General features: G+C 34.4%; 1 protein-coding gene across 1 annotated transcript; it reads left to right on the top strand.

Annotated features, from left to right (window-relative positions):
* Positions 1 to 2,483: 2,483 nt before the first annotated feature.
* On the top strand, positions 2,484 to 14,774 carry LOC116166846 (phosphoinositide 3-kinase adapter protein 1). Its single transcript, XM_031482021.1, has 14 exons — positions 2,484 to 2,749; positions 11,593 to 11,731; positions 11,786 to 12,021; positions 12,067 to 12,245; positions 12,297 to 12,593; positions 12,645 to 12,786; positions 12,838 to 13,028; positions 13,081 to 13,159; positions 13,205 to 13,351; positions 13,406 to 13,912; positions 13,966 to 14,051; positions 14,101 to 14,247; positions 14,297 to 14,387; positions 14,437 to 14,774. Exons 1-14 carry the CDS (start codon positions 2,710 to 2,712, stop codon positions 14,607 to 14,609), a joined length of 2,454 nt encoding a protein of 817 aa, XP_031337881.1. The 5' UTR covers positions 2,484 to 2,709; the 3' UTR covers positions 14,610 to 14,774.
* Positions 14,775 to 15,950: the final 1,176 nt, after the last annotated feature.

The raw sequence follows: 15,950 nt of genomic DNA, 5'->3' as shown, positions 1-15,950 counted from the left end.
GTACAGTATTTTTAAAAATTCATTTTCGACTTATATTTTTATTAGTATGCGTAGAATTTGACACCAACTTTAGCATCAGAATCTACTTTTTGACGCACCCTGCATATTTTCTCTTTAATGCAAAAAATGCACAAGAAAAAATTATGAGAGACGTGTGTCAGTAAACCCAACACCTGATGATGTTTAAATAAATTTGTTCCATATTTTAGCCGCTCACTGTAAAACAATTTCGAAGGAAATTACATAATAGAGCAGTAAATAAATTGATCCTTAATTCGTAAACTGTTACTTTTATTTAGAAACAAAATTTTCGCTTCTTAATTACTAAATGAAATCCAGGTAAACTAACACATTACATTTCTAAATTGGAAACTTACTCACACGTGCCATGTAGGTACACGCAATTCCAATAATAATGAAATTAAAACTGGCGCCGGTTTCGATCAGCCGTGAAGCTCGTCAACGTTATCATATTTACCTACATTACGCGTCCGTATCATGTAATTTACAGCAGTTCGAGTAATAAACCAAATAAGGTTCTCCATCAACTAACAAGCATTTTCGTTACTCCAGAGAGCTAATTTTCAGCTGTTTTTATCACCTAAACCGCAGGAAAAACAGTGGAAGTTAACACAAAATTTTGATTTTTCAGAATTGTAGAGAACTTACGATATAAATATCATAAATATTTTAGGACTAAAAAACGCTTCCCAGTGGTTCTAACGAAATGAATGTAAAATTTTTGCGGAATATAGAACATTTGATTTTAGTAATTTCGTGTGAGGTAGTTATCCTAAAGAGCTTCGAGAAATTATAGAGTAGTAGGAGATAACGGTGGTGGAATGGTGCCGGTGGATATAAAAGATTAGGAAGTAATAAGTACATTGTATTTGCTTGCTGCTACCCACCATAAACCCATTGAATTTGGTCGAGTGATTAATACTCGTTTGAAAATGTCTCTTAACGATTTATATCTGATATCAGGCTGATGCTCTTTGAAATAAAGTTTGAGTATTTCTTTTTAGAACCAATACATACTTGGTTGGACGTTCTATATTTTAGAAGTACACAATTCAACAATGATTACATTTAACTTAAATGGAGCGGAATAGATGAATCGTTGAATTGAAAGCAACATTCAAAAGGAACATCTGTGAAATGGAAGTGAAAATAGCATTTTACTCTTTTTGAACAAATTATTCATGTTCTGAATAATCTAGAAAAAGTCTCATTACCGTCTAAACGTCGTACTTCTATTTCGAAGTGGTTGCACGCAAACGTATGTTTTCAATGGTTAAAAGTCTACCTAAAGCCAAACAAAAACCCCAAAGCAAACCTAAACTAGTGTCACGAAATGTGTTTGCCTTATTGAATTATGCAGCGGCTTATAAATTAGTTGGTTTTATTGGGGGTTTTGACCTTTTTCGTTACAAATTGTAAGCCATAATTCTACTCTATTTTATTAGATTTAGAGACGCAAGCGGAAGAAAAAATTTCCCTTGACGCTTTTATAATACGTTATGTCAATAGTGACGGTAATTTAATCTCCTTCCTTGTCTCGGATATAAATCGGAGGTAATTTCATTACTCTAAATGGTTTTGTCAATATTTCAGTCCACGTATTTTTGAAAATAATTGCACAGCTCTTTCTAGTTCGCCCGCTTGTATTAATATAGTGTGTTAGACATAATGATAGTTCTCGAGCCTAAAAAAGAGGGTTGTATATTTATAGAATGTTTAGCATGTGCGAAACGATACATTTTGTTATGGATTCTCGATTTTTCCGACACCTCGTTTTTATCGTAACCGAAATATCTACCGTATTTACTATTTTGTGTGTTATGATAATCCCCATGATGAGTGAGTAATGTGTTGAGGATGTTGGTGGTCAGTAATCCCATCCTGTCTTCAAATATTTTTATTCATCATATGGACAAATCTAATGTGGGCCTATTTTTCGATCTGAATGAGTAGGTATCCATATATAGGTAAATTAGAACTTGATGTACATTCTTATCTCCCATAACGCTATTTTTCGCCTTAGCGAGCAACCTCAGAGTAAGCTTTATTTCTTACTGTGAGCGAGCAACAATGCCTGCAGGTAACATCGTAGAGGGGTGAAAAATATATTGCACTGCAAATCTCACCGTGTCAATATAAGAATTTTTTTCTGTAAAACCCCTCTGATAGCACATGCACATCGTTGACACAGAACCGTAACATGTTTTTTTTAATAAAACCCCATCCTGTACTTTGACAATTTCGTGGTCATTCTACACTCGATTTACCTAATTACGTAAGCTTCATTTATGTACCTCACTAATTTTGTATTATTTATATGATAATCGTATACTTCTGGATAAAATTCTGTTTTAATACAGCTCTGTGTACAATAAATGCGTTATCACAGACTTTGGGTCGGGACTTCCTCCCCATGAACAAGCTTCTAGTATGTTCTCTTAACTGAGTAAATCTTATCGTACGCTCTTCTTGCTTACAGTAAATAAGTAAACTATTATAATAATAAGAACGTTTACGTTAACAAGCGTTTTAAGTGATATGTAGGTGGATTTATTATAATAATTAGGTCGCGTGTAGAGTGTCATATATACGTTTAATTTTGGTAAAACAGTTCTAAGATACAATTTCACAGAAGCACGTATGTTTATAATGTCATTCTGTTCCCTTTAATATTTAGTAAACGTTTCAATGGATAAAGAAGACGGGTACGAATCGAATGGATGGGAAGGTAAGGTTTATTATAAACTAAGAAATTGGCGCAAATTTTGGTTTTAACATTGCATTATTTTTTGTTGAAACTTGCAAAATAAATAATTGCCTCAAATTCTCTCCATGTCATACCGTGCTTTTGATTGGCTGCTATTGATTGCTAGAGTTCCACCTTTTTATTTAATTTTGTAGGTACTCAAGAAATCAAGTGGTAATTCTTTTTCGTTTTGCTTGAAATAAATAATTAAGAATGCCAGAATATTGTCAACTAAAATGTATGACAAAAGTGTATACTGTATACTCAGTGGTGCATTTCCCAAGCCCACAGACCTACGGAATGGGATTTCGAAATCTAATGTCATGTTACTCACGAAGAAATAATCGCGAAAGTTTGTTCCGGCAATGTGCTGACGATTAGCAGATGATGATTACTGCTGATATGCTAGAGAATATTGATTATTCAAAAGTTAGTAGAAAAACGTCTTTTTAAAATAATTTTAAGCCAAAGCAGGCGGAGGGAGACACCCACTAAGGCCCCATGTTTAAATAATTCTTCCTGTCTATTGTTTCCAATAAGCCATACACATATATGCAAGAAATGAAGAGATTTTTAATTTCTTCAGTTACAGTGTATTCATTATTACAATTCTGTCAACTATAGCGATATGCGGTTTTTGTGTATTCAATTTTAAAGTTTTAATTAGGTATAGAGAAAACTCCTAGGGATACGATCAAAGTAATTTAATAAAGGAGTGGTCGAAGAGCTTTTAACCAATCTCATCAAATAGCCCATCCCTACCATAACCTCGCTCTGACCAAAGAGTATTACTCTTTGCTCTGACGGAATGAAGAAGGCGATGTGAAGTCAAAATGCTTGTGTAATGGAAGCTGCAATTTTGGGTACCATATACATACAATTCAATACGACTTGATTACTTGATACAAGAAAATAGTATAATAGCAGAAGGTAGAGGGGGTCTGATGATAAGCTGAGTCCATATATGAGAACGTGGTACAAATATACAGTGCGTTTGAGATAAGAGGTGCCCTCTTAATATCTCTTTTATTGGGGAACACGAAACATTTGTTAAATATAATTTTATATGTGGCATTACTATCTATCTGATCGCATATTCAAACTGTCTGGTGAATTTAACGATAACATGAAAGTCTCAATTCTAAATCTGAAAATGGTTATAGCTTCAAATTCATGAAATTTCCAACGATGCAGAATGGAATCAAAGAAAATCTTTTTTAAACACGTTTTTTATTAGGTCCTATTGCGGCTATCGATTTCGACCTTATAAGGTCATCTTCAGGCCGACCATCATGCTCGTATGACGCTCGGCCTGAAGATGACCTTATAAGGTCGAAATCGATAGCCGCAATAGGACCTAATCAAAAACGTGTTTAAAAAAGATTTTCTTTGATTCCATTCTGCATCACACAACACGTTTAAAATAAAGAACGATGGAACAATACATCAATCAAATTTCCAACGGCCTGCGACTTGCTCTGTTTTGGTTGTGATTTACGAGCATATACAGTCTGTTTCAAATTAACTCGGTACTATTGCTAAATTTCTTAGTTGTAGAGAAAGAAAGACGGTTAACAAAAATTGTGTACTTTTGTCTACTGAATCCAAATCCGTAATTAAAAAAAACAAAACGACATTACATTTTTCAGATAATATCAAAAATGTAACTTTTTTATATGGAACACCCTGTACATTATTTCATTATACGATAGGTTATTAAATTCTCTACAAAAGTTCTTAATGCACCATTCCCAAAATACTTCAAATCACCAAGATCTTTCAATTATTTTCATTTCCATCTAGTTATCCATGATAATGATAAAATACATAATAGTATTTAAAACAATAATTGGAACAAGGGCTTACCCTGTATATTATTACATAATATGAAAGCTTATTAAATATATCAATGAAATCTTTGAGGAGATTTTATTTTGCGCACGCGCACAGCCACATGTCGTACGGTCTAATTATCTGGGGCATGGCTTCGGATTGTCAGCGAATCTTGCTCCTACAGAAACACAGTTTTAAGAAGAATATCATTCGCTAGTAGTATTGAGCATTGCAAACCGTTATTTGTTAGACATAAAATTATGACAGTTTTTTCGGCATTCATATACAAGTGTATACTGCATACTTATACAAATTTACATACGTTTAAGAAAAATTCGCATTTCAATAAAGGTATGTCAACTAGGTACGCTGAAAAACTCAGCACACCATATCATCGCACTGCTCATTTTGAAAAAAACCCTATATACATATGTACCCAAATATTTAATCACATACCGGATAGCTTGAGATTGAAGAAAAACGAAGATATGAACTTATACAAAAAAAGATTAAAATCATACTTTCACGCATTGCCTTTATATTCATTTAACGAGTTCTTTAACCTTAAGCTTTCCGTTTAAGCTTTCTAATTAAAAATTTAAAAAAAATGTACAATTAGTTATTAGTTAAGCTAGAATGTAGATCAAACATTGACATGTTCTATAATGGGAAACCATTCAAAAGAATAAAGATGGATTATTATTATTATTATTATTATTATTGTCGGTGTTTCTTGTGAGAACTCAGGTCTAGCCTGGTTAACTAATCGCACGGATTAAAATCAAGTAACGATTAGTGTCTGTGTCTGGTGAAGTTATGTAGGGTTCTAAAGAAAAATAAAAAATAAAATAAATATTCACACACTCACATTGGAAATCTAGAGATAGTATGTAATTCATACTTACCAACATAGCTATTAATGGCCACAATAGTCAACGCTATCAGGAAAGAAGAAAACAAAACAAAAATATCATTATAATAATTTCTGTACTTTTATTAAATAGAGTTTATTGTGTAAGTGTTTCTTTGCCTTTGCGTTTGGGTTGTATACGAGTGGGTTGTGATAACGTGGTGTGTTTATGTGAAGAAGGAGTTTTGTGTTTTTTAACTGTGCTAAGACGTGTAACTTTATTCAGTGGACCTGTCTTTGTGGTATATGTTGCCTTACTTGTATTTATGGTGTTTCTTTGTTCTTGAGGTTGTATTTGTGTGGTTGCTTGGGTTTTTGGTGGAGATATTACATTATGTTGTGAGCATGTTGTTCTGTTAAGGTTTTCGCGTTTCGGTTGAATACGAGTGGGTTGTGATAATGTGGTGTGTTTCTGTGAAGAAGGAGTATTTTGTTTTTTAACTGTGCTAGGACGTGTAACTTTATTGGGTGGACCTGTCTTTGTAGTGCAAGTTGCGTTACTTGTATTTATGATGTTATTATTATTATTATTATTATTATTAAATAATTTACAGAATGTCCCATATACAAAAGTTACATTGACATGATCGGAAAAATGTGTGTGTGTTTTATTTTTTTTTAATTGCAGATTTAATTCAGTAGAAAAAAATACACAATTGTGATAAATTTCACAGTCTTTCTAACTCTACAACTAAGAAAGTTAGTAATAGTGCAGACTTAATTTGAAACAAGCTGGATAGAGGTTACCTATACCGGGTGATGCACGGTAAGTAGGAACATAGGGATTTTAACATGGGAAATTAGTTTTATGCAATATCCTGCCCTCCTGTACATTTTACAGAAAAAACTACAGTTTGAAGTTATTCAAAATTAAAAGGTGCATACAAAACTGTTTTTACATGTTTTATTAAGCTTTTGATATACCCTCAAATTTAGAAATAAATTTCAAATGCCCCCCTTGACCATGCAGAAGTACGTTCTGACTACAAATTTAATATTAATATTATTATAGTTTATTCATATTAATTTTTATAATTTTGGATACCATAAAAATCTTCTTTAAAAAATGTTGTTTTGAAGATATATACAGGGTGAACATTTTGTCTGGAACCCTATATGGTTCACGCGAAGGGTGATTACTCCGTAACCGATTTTTCATGAATTCTCATGCGTGATTCAGATCTACATATCGTCCCGTGCCACTTTCTCAATTTTGCAATTTTTGAATTTTTCTGCAATTTCGTGAATTTTTTTAATGTTTCTGAATTTCTTGGTTTATTGAATTGAATTGTCGAAGTTGTTTGGAATATTACTTACCTCATAGTTTCCGTTTTTGTAGCGTTTCAATTTCAATCAACAATGTGTCCGAACTAGTGCCGCGGAATATAGTTACATACTACAAACGACAGCGTATTTTGTGAATTTGGGTTCCTTACTACGACAAAAGTTAATAATTAAAATAAAAGAATAAAAGCCGCCAAAGTTTCCCTAGTTTCATAACGAAAATGTTATCTTTTTACTTTGTTACATGTAGGTACGTCAGAGATGAGTAAGAAGCATTCCTCAATCATATAGTAGACTATTAACGTTTCTCTATTTTAATTTGGGAGTCATAAAGCGAAATTTTTAATTGAAGCATTGTGTATTCAGACTTGCATCATAAATAATGTCAGTGACACCCCGATTTTAATACAGAAGGGTTTTCGTCATCGTAGTGGGATTGCAAAAGCAGAAACAGGAAAATTTCGCCACAGTGTAAGCTTACTTCCTATACCAGATTGTCTATTTTTATTTAATTGGTTCATTTAATCGAGTCGCGAATTGTATTGTGACTAATATTTATTTTCGCTTGTAGTCAATGTAGTTAATGTAATTATAAAGTGTTATACTATTTAACGGATTATTATCCATGTCGTATAGGAACAGTATTTGAGTAAGTATAATTTTATGTATACAATTTGTAAGTGAAGGTACCAAAGTAAACTTCAGTACTCAACAACCCTCAAAAATAAATAGAAATGTTAGTAGGAACACTCGTTTGCATTCCTATGTCAAAATCAAATCATTTACATTACTCCTACATATACAAGCTTTGTTATGGTGTAAATACTGATCGGTACGTAAAATAAAAATGCAATTACCTCGGTAAATAATTTCCCGTTTTGGTGGATAAAAAATTCTTTCCGTAACTGCTGTACATTAAAAAATATAAAATTGAAAATCTGAATAAAACAGAATAATTCGCTATACGCTATACCTGCCTTTCTTCTAAATTTGCATTCTCAAGTTCCTCTCAATTGTAGTTTACATTCCAAGAAATCTCCATTTATTAATACAGAGGAAAGATATGGGAAACTCGGACTCAGTTATCCAAACAAGTATGCATGCAATTTTGGGAATTGTGTTGAACATCCTTTCGCTTCATTGCTTGTGCTTTTTGTGGATCGCTAATTTACTTTCATTATTTAATTTATAATGATAAAGTGATCGATAGTTGGTAATGAAAAATTTTACAGGAATAGACATGCAAATCGAAAAACCGAAATGTTAAATGGAATGTAACGTACTCGGATACTCTATTTATGATACAATCGTAATAATATCAATTCCTGATGTACCTGCATATTAATTAATGTGTACCTACTACTAAATCGGAACTAAATAATCTTATTAATTCAAGGTGCGCATTTTCTAAAATTCTTAATGAATGATGAATCCCGAATAAAATTGATTGTTAATACTTTGAGTTAATTACATGAACCACTAAAAAGAATCTGCTAATTTGTATACGGCTTTCAAAACGGATCATCGAATGTAATTTATAGATTATAGCTTTACTAAGCAAATGAAAAATTCCAATACGTCAATTTACATATGTAGCTTAGGGGAGGGAGTATTTGGGGGAGGGGAGGTGTATATTAATTATAATTTTAAAGTGGAAGTACTTGGAGGTGCAGGGGGAAATGTTAAAACTAAGGTAAACTCTTCATTACTGTACGTACATAAATTGTCCATGTCGTTGACATTTGGATCTACACTGGACGTCCAATGTACAAATCCTGTGGATACGCGTACGTACTATGTTGGTACATTATATGTACATACAAGGCACGTTTAACGTACGTCCGTGAGTGGGGCTGTGCATACAAGGTGTTCCAAATGTCCTGCGATCGCAGGGGCAACCTTGTCAAATTATTGACGGTTGTTATAAGTTAGGTATATGTGTGCTGTTTAAAAATCCACAATTTGAAATTCCAAGCTCGATTAAAGCTTATTTAAAACAAAATAAAATAAACAGTAAAATAAAATAAACAGTAAAATTAAATTTCCTTTAAAAAAGTATTTTACACATTTTGGTATAAAAGGAACGGTTTCGGATATATTTACAAAAAAGGTAAAAATGAGCTAATTTTACAGCTTTCCCGCCCTCCCTCTCCTGAACCCGAATTTTGGAGAAGACTTTTTACTACATTTAGAGCTAAGAGCGATGAACAACTTTCAGCAATCAGACCTTTTTATTTTTGGAGTTCAAGGTTTGGCCATTTTTTCGTCTAATTTTACTGTACTAAAAAGAGAAAAAGAAAACACGCGCAAACAAGAAGACAAGAAAATGAAATGGGTGGAATGGAACAGCAAAAAATGGAGAATTGGGAAGAAAGGGGGAGTGTATGAAATTTCTAGAGCAACCTCAAAGACGCAAATATACAGTATTTAAATTCAAAAGTGCCCTTTTCCTTTACTTTCTTTACTTCAACAACAGTAATGCAGACGAATATACCACAACAAGGTTATAAACTTTAAACATTTTTCCAAAATTCATATCCAAAGCGAGGACTCTAAAAAATTCTGCTAACGAATGCATAAAAAGTATACATAGGGCATTTTTATGCTACATGTTCAATCGAAAGGAAGGGAATAAAATAGGATAGAATCGTAAAACTACTAAGAGATACTAATACTAAAAGAGGAAAACATTCAACAGGAACCAGATGGACTAATTAGAGCACACCAAATGGACAAGGAACAAAGTGTAAACAGGCAAGTGGATCGACCGGTGCAGAGTCGGAGTATATAATCAACTAGGTACAAAAAAAAATTGGTACACAAAAGACAGGCTCAGAAAGCAAATCTGTCAGAAATACGAACAAAATATCAATTGAAGTACTGCGTAATGTGGAGAACATAAAGAATGTTGAAATAAATGAAATCTAAATTGAAACGGAAGCGATTGTAAGAAATAATGAAAGATGTTAGGATTAAAATAATATAACAAAGGTGGCTGGAATAGAAACATTAACAATGTAGATATAGCAAAAGGGTGAAGAGAAATAGCTATAAAACTGGAATTGCACATTAAATCAATCAAAAACGAAGTGTGACACAACACAAACCATTATACGCGCAGACAATAAATTTATATAATTTTGATTGTACAAAATTTACAGATCCAATGTTTCACACAAAAACCAGTAATGAAGACGTCCTACTAGGACTGATGGACAAGGTATGAAGTGTGGGAACACATACCAATCTTGAAGCAAGGCAAAAGAAAAGAAAATATTGCTCAAAGGTTTTTAGAGGCACGCAGTGGCCCCACCAGAAATATTACAATGGGTGGGCCAACCTGGGAAACAATATGTTTTAGGGTGGGTCATAATTCACTAGACTTGTATTGTGTAACTTTTGTTGGGTATCCATTCTCTCGGGATGCTCGAAATGGAGTAAAATGATGGCTGGAACAAACTTCACAAAACCGTCCCCATAAAATTTGAATTTATTAAGCGCATGTTTCGGCAAAAAGCCATCATCAGGCCTTAAAATGTAATAATCCATCCACGGACTGTACTCACGACGCTTTTCGCAATCTGTTCATAGGAACGCTCATCATTTTTTTTAAGAATGGACCAAGGGAGGGCCGAGTAACACTACGGGCCCACTTGACCTAACCCCTGGCGGCTCAAATGGAGACACGGACAAGGATAACCAATCAAGCAATAAAGGAATTAATTACATGAAATACAGCGGTCCTAACAACTTCACTTCTATGATTAGTGAATGTGAAATGAAGGCCAGTAACTAAGATGCAGAAAATCGATATATGGAAAACAATCACTAAAAAAAGGAGAGCAAAAACGAAAAGAACAAAGACCTAAACTCATGAAGATAAACAAGGGAAGTGAAAAGGCAATAGAGAAGAATGAATGGAAACTGGCCAAGTCTGACGGGGCTCGCAATGCTAATGTATATAGCAGGTACTTCATGGAATTTTTGTCATCTTAAACATTGGTCCATTCAAGGATCCATTACAAAAGCCTAAGTTATTCAATTGAGATAAACATAAGGAACGCTATTGTATACTACAAAAAAAAATCAATCACAATAGAATTATCGTGTTTACTTTAAACAGTAATTTATCACACGCTATCTTAGTCTTTGACCCTCATAATAGAAATGCGTCCTCTGGTATTATTAGCCGATACAAATTATTAATTAGTGTATTTTTATATAACCGACACAGATTTCGTGGAACTGGAATGGATAACTATTTCTGTATAATCCTCTCACGCTTACACTAATTCATAGTGCATGCCTGGCACCAAACGATCCTTTGGGTTAATGTAACAATAAGAGCAAGATGCACTGAAGCAATCATTTAGTTTTTATGATTTCGTACTGGACACAACTGGTTATTGTCGAGGTTGGACGTAGAACAATACATATTTGTATTCCATAGGTATATATTTATTAAAGGATGATACTAAAACTATTAAAGTTGCGTTTCAAAATTAATGGAAACACTTGCATGTTCCAGCGCAAGAGAGAGGATGTTATTATCGACCATTGTCGAGATAAACTACCGGTATTATAATGACGTATTTCTCAATAAATGGAAATACCCCCAAAATATAGTATACACAGTTCAGTCTTACATAAATAATAGCATTCTTTACTCTTTATCTGCGTACACGGCGTAATAATATTAAGTATTGACCAGCTCGATTTCTATTGTATTCAAAATACTAGTAGTTGTAAGAGAACAATATCATTGTGACTTAAATATTAATGTTCTATCTATTTTCAGAACCCATAACAAAACGTGGAGATATGGATGACATACTTATAATATCAGTGAAGCAAAGTCCCGCCGCGAAACTATGGGTGGATTACTTTAATTCGTATTTTCAAAATATATGTAAACAGGCCAGTAGGAAATCGTTCAAGTAAGTGATGGGGGTGGTAAAAGGATCAGTTGCTGTACTGCAATATCCTTCCAGAATATTCCATTTGGGCGCTGAAGAGGTAATTGCAACGAACACGGACGTAAAAATTATTGAGGAGCGGACATCTGGCGTAAAGCTGCAGTTAATAGTCGTATGTCCAAGTCTTTTGGAGATGATAGTAAATAATCCAACGTCCGCAGTAAAGTTAGGAAAGCTTATTTTACCTGACCGCACTCTAGCGTTATTATTAGGTGTAACAGACGACGACCTTACAAATGTACATAAAGAAGGTAAACCCCCTAGTTACTGAACTGTTTTCCTAGTATTGCTTTCAGCACTGCCAACATACACGCAGTGGCAACGGTTAAGCGTTGGTTTAGATCAAGACGAGAATTTTTCTAAGGAATTTCTCAGTACCGCCGTTTCTATACTGTCCAGAGTATGGAAGCAACAAACCTCAATTGCTCCACAACAAAAATCACTGTTCTCAGTGCTTCCCAAAAAAGTTCGCCAGGTAAGCAATTCGCCACCACCGTCTTAGTTTTCATAAATCTGTGGATTTCAGGGACACGGAAGCGTCGTAATCATTTTAACACATCCACTACAACGAGAAGACATTGTAAAGGTGTCCATTGAACGCAACAACGAAATAGTTGAAATAAAATCAGTTAAACGCCGCAATCCGTACACGTTGAAAATTACCATACCTGACAGTTGTACAGAAGTGTCCGCAATCGTACACATTCTGGTTGAAAAGAATGGCAGCATTATCGGTAGCAGCCCAATAAAATGTGAAAGTCGTTTGAGAGAACTGGAACAAATTTTGCGAGCTAACGATAACCCGGTGGAATTTATGTGTCAGGTAAATGTAATAATTCCAAACTCTGCGATACCGACACACGTGTGCTTTTAGGCGTTAGGCTTTAGCCCGGCAGATAAGGAACATATGGACAACTGCCTAGTATATTCGTTTCAGAAAAATTTACCCCCCAATTTCAATGTACTCTTTAATCAATCTTCAATATTCGCTTCTAGCGTATACGCACATCGTCATGGTAAATGCAATAATTTGCAAACTTTAATTATCTAATCAATAATATCTTTAGCAAATGAAGAATACCCAACTTTACTTCACTTTGCTGCCAGGTATGGTTTAGAAAAACTGGCAATGGCTCTTCTTGAGTGTCCCGGAGGTGATGTGGCTTGCGATATCAAAAATTCGTGCGATTTGACTCCTGCTGAAATTGCTCAATACGCCGGTCACAATGATTTGGCACACTTATTAAGCGGATACATGGTACGTAAGGGTGGGTTGCACGAGTTCGAATGTTTAATTTGTGCATTTTTAGAAAATGAACGAGTTTAAAAACGTGTACGAAAAGTTGAAGGAAATGTCTCAGCAGAACAAGCAGCAAATAAATAATGATGGTAAAATTTCAAATTCAAATTCAAATACAAATGCCTTCATTCCAGGAGAGGATGAAGCGGGGTACTTGCAGCCCAATGAAATAAATGGCATCTATAAGACTTGCCCGCCACCAAAACCTCTAAATCCACAGCTTTTGGCATGCCCCGAACATCATCCGGTTAATGGTTACATGGCAATGAATAGTACACCCGGTACGATTGTTACACCACCTTTTAAATAAATATTTATTGAACGTCGAATTTTAGCAAAAATAACAGTCAACTCTCGTCCAGATAGGCAATTACAAAACCTAACTCTAAACTTAAACGACTCCCCCAGCGCATCTAAGGACTCGAGCCCCTCGATTTCGCAAAAAAGTTTTGAGGTTTACGAGGATAAAGTACAAAAGGAACTTGTGGAAATCATTAACGATTTTAAAAACAACGTGCATTCAATATCTCAAGTGGAAAAGTTGGTTGAGGAGTGGAAAAACCGTAATGATGTTCAAAAGTCTTTTAAGGAGAAACAGCAGCAACTAAACGAAATGCGCATGAAATACGACAAAATTCAGCAGGAGATGAAGGCCAGCATGAAAAAAGCTACCCCTTTTGAACGGGTTAAAAAACTATTTAAAGGAAGATCTAAAGATGACTCTAAAGTCGAAAACTCTATATCCGTTTCTACACCTGCAACCACTCCTACCTCAAGCATACCGTTTACCTCCACCCAAAATAATCGACCAATCAGCAGCTTAAGCCTTCAAAGTACTTCAAGTAAGTAAATACCATAAAATGGACATATCCAAAATGTATACTTTGTGATCTAGGTTCTGGATCATCTGGACGTATGAGCACTATTAGTGGTTGTAGTATGGGTGATAGTGGGACTCATTCCGATCACGAAGAAAGAAAGGTATTCAACGTCTTGGAAGGTCATTTTTCTTTAGTTTGATTAATTTCAGAATATTTTGGGGCAATCTCATGATGACGACTTTCGAAATGATCTAAATAAAGCCATCATCAACTTGAACTACACTGTACCTCCACCTCCGAGGCCATTTCACCCTCTTAATAAATATTCAGCTAAAAATACTTTCCCTACGATAGAGGTAAGCGACTCCCACTCATACCGTTCAATCTAGCAATACATTTTTGCAGGAACGTCCACCCCAGCCAACACCACGACCTCCCTGTGCAACAGACGACATGTATTACATCCAATTTCCACCGTCCGGTTTACCCGTTAATGGTATGTCAGTTAATGCTTGGTTCATTTGTGTTTTATGGCATATTTTTAGGATTGTTACATGAAAGTTCACAGGTAGGCGTTAACAAAGGTGTTGATGTTACCACTAATGGTGATTGCACAAACGCTCAACCCTTACGTGGATCGCCACAAACTGACGAATTTCATGAATACATGAATTATACGCCACCCGCGAATGAGTCAGTAAATAACGTGAATAGTTAATTGTTGTTTGACGTTGCATTCGTATTTGCATTTAATAGTTGTAATCATAGTTGTACTATTAATTTATTTTTTATATCACCACGTAATTTATTTCAAAAGTATGTATTCTTGTATTCAATTTTTATATATTTGTACAGGTAATAATAAATCACGTATTAGTACTCATTTCATATCAAGTAAACAAGCAAATCCACTGGGCATAATTTGGCAGGTTATTAAAATTTTAAATATCTTATATTGGAACTAGAAAAAATGCGACATAATAGTAAGTGTTTTCAGATCATCTGCTGAAGAAAATTGTAAGACATGCTATGTTTTCTTATTTACAATTTACCTATTTCTGATGCAAAATAATTCAGGGCCCGGTTGTACAATGTCCGGTTAAACTTCAGTTTGGTTTAACCGACAGATTTGAGAAATACGATTGGCCAGCTTGTGAAATATTAGCCAATCAAATCCTTTAACCCACAATTCAACTATAAACTGAAGTTTAAACTGACATTATACAACCGGGCCTAAGAGGCAACAAATTATAAAAGCAATCGATTTCAAATAAACATTTATTAAATCTCGTTTGGAGTTCTAAATGAATACATTTTAAAGGTAAAAATCATCAAAAGATATTTTCCTCTTCCTACGCTACCTATGGGTTGATCTGGAGCAAGGTTAGTTTTTGTAATACAAGGTCTCATTTTTTGTCCAACACGCATCTCGGAGTCGGATTAAGCTTTTTTTAAATTCAACATTTGTGTTGGAAAAACTACGTAAAAGAAATATGTGAGGACATTTCTTATTAGCATATCAATATCATGGTCATATTTCGTCAAATGACATGTTATTTCCGCGTTAAAATCGGCAGATTTTTCATACAAAGCAAGATTGTACTCTAGAAAAACGCATTGTACCTAACTGATCGGTAGGGTATTATAAATTTGGACGATGGGATATTTCTTTTAGTACACCTAATCCTAATAGTAAACCTTCCAGACGAAGGTAACTTGCTGACCGGTTTATAACCATTTTACTAGTACTGTTAACAGTTTTAGGTACTTCACTCCTCGAAGTCTGTTTAAAATAAATAAAAATGGAAAGTAAGAGGAATGTCGGTGCCAAACTTTGCACAACTAGAGGGCATAAGGTAATTATATACAGAAAACCTGCATCACTAGGTGGTCCAGGAGAAGTAATTTCCACAAACAGCACGCCAGGAAAAAATCTTCTTTCTGGATAATTTAAATTGATAAGCTAGCATTCGCGCTTAAGAAATACGTGGTATAAAAGGCAAAAGGAAAATGACAGAAGAACGCTCGCAATCAATCCTCAAAGGTCGTGTGCAAAGCT

Source organism: Photinus pyralis, unplaced genomic scaffold, assembly GCF_008802855.1.
Source record: "Photinus pyralis isolate 1611_PpyrPB1 unplaced genomic scaffold, Ppyr1.3 Ppyr1.4_LG3b, whole genome shotgun sequence".
Taxonomy (NCBI): domain Eukaryota; kingdom Metazoa; phylum Arthropoda; class Insecta; order Coleoptera; family Lampyridae; genus Photinus; species Photinus pyralis.
This window is presented reverse-complemented; position numbering and strand designations above follow the sequence as displayed.

Bases quoted from the DNA above. Each gene is read 5' to 3' on its own strand.
- LOC116166846 (XM_031482021.1), top strand. From the start codon at position 2,710: ATGGATAAAGAAGACGGGTACGAATCGAATGGATGGGAAG. The intron at 12,246-12,296 runs GTAAGCAATTCG...TGTGGATTTCAG, and splicing joins TTCCCAAAAAAGTTCGCCAG to GGACACGGAAGCGTCGTAAT. The intron at 14,248-14,296 runs GTAAGCGACTCC...ACATTTTTGCAG, and splicing joins ATACTTTCCCTACGATAGAG to GAACGTCCACCCCAGCCAAC.